General features: G+C 43.4%; 1 protein-coding gene across 1 annotated transcript in view; it reads left to right on the top strand.

Annotated features, from left to right (window-relative positions):
* Nucleotides 1–585: 585 nt before the first annotated feature.
* LOC121879685 overlaps nt 586–6,000 on the top strand; it is a 68,907-nt gene continuing 63,492 nt past the window's right edge. Inside the window, exon 1 of the mRNA XM_042386407.1 lies at nt 586–694. Coding sequence (XP_042242341.1) covers nt 603–694 — 92 coding nt within the window. The 5' untranslated portion in view covers nt 586–602. The remainder of the gene's footprint in view (nt 695–6,000) is intronic.

Raw genomic sequence — 6,000 nt, 5'->3', positions numbered from 1 at the left:
AACAAATGCTAATGGATTATTGATAGAAAACTAGAATAATTAGTTGAGTGAAGATTGACGAAGAAATTAGTTGTATTACGGGAAAATAAACAATAAGTTAGTTGTATTACCTGAAAATAACAATAAATTAGTTGTATTACCGGAAAATAAACACTAGATTATATATGTTAATATTTAGACAGAGTAATACAGTATTCAAGAACTATACGATGAAGGATATTCAAGTACAACCAATAGCTTCTAAAGGCTGTCTCGGTCCCTCCTCCCCCGGCGCTGAGGAGGAGATGGTGTTCATTGAAGGTCTCTCGAACACCATGGAACTGGGACACTTGCCTCGCCGACTCTTGTACCTGGTGTATCCTCAGAATACCTGGAGGTGAGTCATGTGTCTTACCTATGTGTTATATGATATCTGTGCCAACACGTATTTGAAGTAGCTCCCTTAGGCCTGGCAAATCCATGTGGGGCAAAGGTCGCGCGTTTAACTAAGCCTTCAGTTCAAGTGTTTCACCACAACAGTTGAATTAAACAGACGGAAGAAACGTTACTGACATGAGAATAACATAGCGGCTTTTCCCTCCTCCCCCGGCGCTGAGGAGGAGATGGTGTTCATTGAAGGTCTCTCGAACACCATGGAACTGGGACACTTGCCTCGCCGACTCTTGTACCTGGTGTATCCTCAGAATACCTGGAGGTGAGTCATGTGTCTTACCTATGTGTTATATGATATCTGTGCCAACACGTATTTGAAGTAGCTCCCTTAGGCCTGGCAAATCCATGTGGGGCAAAGGTCGCGCGTTTAACTAAGCCTTCAGTTCAAGTGTTTCACCACAACAGTTGAATTAAACAGACGGAAGAAACGTTACTGACATGAGAATAACATCGTTTTCATGATCGTATTCCATTTTTATTTCATACAATTTGTTCCGCGAGGGGGCAAGTTGATTGGACACCTTCATTGCGACCTGTGCAAGGCGAAGTGATAAAGAGTTTACAGCGCCCAACAGGGAAGCATGCGTAGTTCATGCCTGAGGGGTCATGGGTTTTGTCAACAAGTTACATAAAGTGTCAGATAATGAGTGTGTGTGTGTGGTGGTGGGGGGCAGTACAATACACGTGTTTATGGCAAAGTGTGGCAAGTCCCTAGTCCCAGACCTGTCTCTAGGAGGAGGGATATCTGGTCAGGGAGAGGCGAGGTGTAGGAGGAGGTCATGGGGCAAGTGAGAGAGGGTGCGAGAGTCGGGTTGACCACAAATAGTGCGGCCAGGCTCAGGGTTACCAATGTACTCCCATAGGTACCTTGGTGCAGTCTCATGTACAATCAAAGACAAAAGTCGTGTCTCGGTTTTGTCCGAAGATTAAATATAACTCGTGAAACATTATAAGAGCCCCACCACAAGGCAGAGCGCACCAGAAGTTTGAACCCTTTGCCATATGTTTTCATCAAACTTCACGACACGACTTTTGTCTTTCATTGTACACAGTCTGTTGGGACCGACTCACAGGATGATACTCCTTGTACCTACTCTGCTTGGGTGGGTCAGCTGTTCTCCCAACCGCACAGAACGTAAACACGTGATGTCATTTGTTTTGGCGGGAACTAAGTTATTTTTAGGTTGTTTTGATTCATTTTTATACGTGACTCGAAAGACGGAAGCTACTACACTTGATGGATTGAGAAGTGTATCTAAGAGGAAAGTCTCTACGTGAAGTTATTATCTGTCTCGCCCTCGTGTCACCCCTCTTCCCTCCTTCCTTCCTCCCTCTATGCCCCTATATCATCATCATCTTCCCTTCCTGTTTTCTTCTTTCGTATTTTGGTGACTAATCGTCGCCTGGTGAATTAGTGTGTGTGTGTGTGTGTGTGGTAAACATCAACCTCCGCCATCTGTCACGTGTTCTTGCTGGCCCCCTAACCTGAAATTACTACACATAAGGAATTCCTCTCCACTGTGTTTACCAGTGAGCGAGTCGGCTGGTCGTGTTGTATTTTGTAAACAATAATAGTTGTTTAGATACATACATATTTACTGTACATACATACATACATACATACATACGTACGTACGTACATACATACATACATACATACATACATACAGACAGACAGACAGACAGACAGGTATAATGGGGGTAGTGCACTAGGTGGCGGTGATGACGTAACAGGTGTGAGTTGTTCACTGTGCACGTGTTTCCTCCATCTCCTGGGCCCCAGTCTTAATGGGGCCCGATGCCATTATGTTTGGGGCCCGTTTGATCTCTCTCTCTCTCTCTCTCTCTCTCTCTCTCTCTCTCTCTCTCTCTCTCTCTCTCTCTCTCTCTCTCTCTCTCTCTCTTCGCCTTTCCTTTCGTCTTTGTTCCTTCCTCCTCCCGTTCTCTCTTTTTTTCCTTTTCTCACTTTCCCTCTTCTCTTTTCCTCACTCTCATAATTTCTTTCCCTCTTTCCCTCCCTTCCTCCCTCGCCTATTTCCTCACCACAGAGTGAAGCCTGTGGTAACATGGGGTCAGGTCAGTCAGGTCACGTTACGATGTGGGCCAAATCCACTTCTTCATCTGACAGTCGAACGAGGTCAATTTAAAGCAGTTGTTTTAGGTCAGTGTGAGATGTGGTGCCACTCTCTCTGTCATACTGCCTGTGACCACTTTCACACTGGCTCTGTTTTGTGTGTGTGTGTGTGTGTGTGTGTGTGTGTGTGTGTGTGTGTGAAGGGCAAGTAGTGAGGTTAGGGAGTAAATTTACCCCCAAGAAGTTAAAAACAAAACAGTTGGAGGTAAATAGATCGTTTAAAATAATGCAATTTTAACTCCTTCACGGGGGCAGATCCAGGAATATCAAGGGGGGTTAAGGAGGGGGGAGACATGGCAGGTTCCCACCATGTTTAGTCATCCTTGTAGGTTAGGTAAAGTAGGTTGGTTAATTTTAGACAAATCCGCTAATTTGCACAAGGAATGAAAGTCAGATGAGCGTAAAACACCAATAACCTCTTCCCATACCAACCCGAGGACAGCCAGACGCTTCACTAGGCGACATAAATGTTTAAACGCGAGTGAAAATTATAGCCTATCAGTGTTAGTTGTCCGGTAGTCTATAGCTTATGCCTTGGTGATGTGAGGGTAAATGACTGGCTATGTCCAATACTTAGGTGACTCAGACAACATCGTTCATCACAAGCTTGACTGTTGTAACCGACCATACTGTTCTTGCGTGGAGGTGTAAACGAGATCAACTTTCACCTGCTCCTTGAGGCGGTCAGACAGGTGTATTGTGTTCAGGTGGACACCAATGTGGAGGTCAATGTAAATGTCCCGTAATACTCTCCAAGAAGGTCACGTGTCAATAAACCTCTCTCTCTCTCTCTCTCTCTCTCTCTCTCTCTCTCTCTCTCTCATTATACTTTTTAAGTAAGTCAATCAGTTTTTTTATTAACAGGTGGATTACAGTTCATAGGTTAAATTATCGTGTTGGATCACCCGGAGACTAACACCTCAGCTTATTCCACCTGATTTGACGTTAACCGAATCTAACGCTAACCTAACCTTCCCTCCCCCCTCTTCCCTCCCCCCTCTTCCCATCTTCCTCCCCTCCTCTATTCTCCCCTTCCCCTCTCCACCCCCTCCCCCTCCTCCATCACCCCTTCCCCCTCAGTACAAGGTCGACTGGTGAGTAACGGATGGTCAGGCTCGTCACTCCCTGACCTCCTGTAACTCCTCCTCCCTCATACTTCTTAATCTTCTTCACTTTTCCGTTTGCCTGTGTCTCTTATTTCCCTGTTTATTTGTATTTGTCTGTTTATTTATTCTTGTTTAATCTTTTTGTTCTTAATCTTCTTCATCTCTTCGCTATTCCTTTGTTTGTTTAATGTCTTCTTTATTATTTAATCATCGTTTTCCTTACGTGTTTATTTTCCTTTGCTTTATTCATTTGTTCTTTGTTCTTACTCAGTTATTTGTTCAGTTATCAATCGTCTTCATTATTTTAATTTCTTTTTATCACAGATTTTCTTACTCACTCCTTCATTTCATTTTCTTTGAAGGAAAAACAATATTCATAGAAAATGGTTTAGTGGATAACTTGCACATAAAGATTTGTTGAGGTGGATCATACATTTGTTGAGGTGGATCATACATCTGTTGAGGTGGATCATACATCTGTTGAGGTGGATCATACATCTGTTGAGGTGGATCATACATTTGTTGAGGTGGATCATACATCTGTTGAGGCGGATCATACATCTGTTGAGGTGGATCATACATCTGTTGAGGCGGATCATACATTTGTTGAGGTGGATCATACATTTGTTGAGGTGGATCATACATCTGTTGAGGTGGATCATACATCTGTTGAGGTGGATCATACATTTGTTGAGGTGGATCATACATCTGTTGAGGCATACATCTGTTGATCATACATCTGTTGAGGTGGATCATACATCATACATCTGTTGAGGCGGATCATACATCTGTTGAGGTTGAGGTCATACATTTGGATCATACATTTGTTGAGGTGGATCATACATCTGTTGAGGTGGATCATACATCTGTTGAGGTGGATCATACATTTGTTGAGGTGGATCATACATCTGTTGAGGCGGATCATACATCTGTTGAGGTGGATCATACATCTGTTGGAGGTGGATCATACATTTGTTGAGGTGGATCATACATCTGTTGAGGTGGATCATACATCTGTTGAGGTGGATCATACATCTGTTGAGGTGGATCATACATTTGTTGAGGTGGATCATACATCTGTTGAGGCGGATCATACATCTTGGATCATACATCTGTTGAGTGGATCATACATCGGAGGTGGATCATACATCTGTTGAGGTGGATCATACATCTGTTGATCATACATCTGAGGGGATCATACATCTATTGAGGCGGATCATACACATTTGTTGAGGTGGATATACATTCATGTTCATACATCTGTTGAGGTGGATCATACATCTGTTGAGGCGGAGGTGGATCATACATTTGTTGAGGTGTTGAGGCATAGGTGGATCATACATCTGTTGAGGCGGATCTGTTGAGGTGGATCATACATCTGTTGAGGCGGATCATACATCTGTTGAGGTGGATCATACATCTGTTGAGGTGGATCATACATCTGTTGAGGTGGATCATACATCTGTTGAGGTGGATCATACATCTGTTGAGGCGGATCATACATCTGTTGAGGTGGATCATACATTATTTCCGACTGACCATCCACTATAGGTTGCCGTGCTTATATTAAACTCAACATTAATATAAAATTCTCTCTATTTCCAGGTGAGTTCGTGGTTACAAGATCAACATAGACCTTTCTGGTGGTTGGGGTAAGTACACTATTACTATCTGTAGAGGCGGATCCAGGGGAGGGTGGAGGGTCCTGGGTATCTGGACCCCCATTTTCACCAGAAAATTCCAATACTTTTCCTTTAATGCAGTTTTGTACCCAGGCATTTTTGTATAGTAAAAAGTAATTACTATTGACATCAGAATATCTCGTTATATCAAGTGCACATGGCCTCAAAATGGCCTTGATATGGGCCAGATGAGTGGGCTCGCTCCGCTCGCCATTTCCCCCCACCCACAACTTTTTGGACCCCACTTTTGATGTCCCTGGATCCGCCCCTGATCTATACGTAGTAATTACTTCAGTACAACGTTATGACAACACCGTCCTCCTCTCCGTTAAGCCGCGTGTTTGTCTCTCAGTTTAATCAAGGAATATTAACGTTATTTTTTGTAACTAAATAATTCGTTACTTGTGGGTGGTGGTAGATGGTGGTTGATAGTGGGTGATGATAGATGGTGGTTGATAGTATGTGGTGGTAGATAATAGTGGTAGGTGTTGGTGATGTGTGGGTGGCAACCAATCCACTACAGATACCATGAGTAATGTTCACCTCTTATGATATATATATATACTGGTTATAATTAGCGCCGGTCAGTAGATGAGTAGGAGGCGAGGAGAGGAGTCCACACAAGTCGCTCTCCAAGACACAACAG

This window comes from Homarus americanus, unplaced genomic scaffold, assembly GCF_018991925.1.
Source record: "Homarus americanus isolate GMGI-L3 unplaced genomic scaffold, GMGI_Hamer_2.0 scaffold42643, whole genome shotgun sequence".
NCBI classification, from domain to species: Eukaryota; Metazoa; Arthropoda; class Malacostraca; order Decapoda; family Nephropidae; genus Homarus; species Homarus americanus.
Note: the sequence above shows the minus strand (reverse complement) of the source record. Positions and strands in the feature narration are given on the sequence as shown.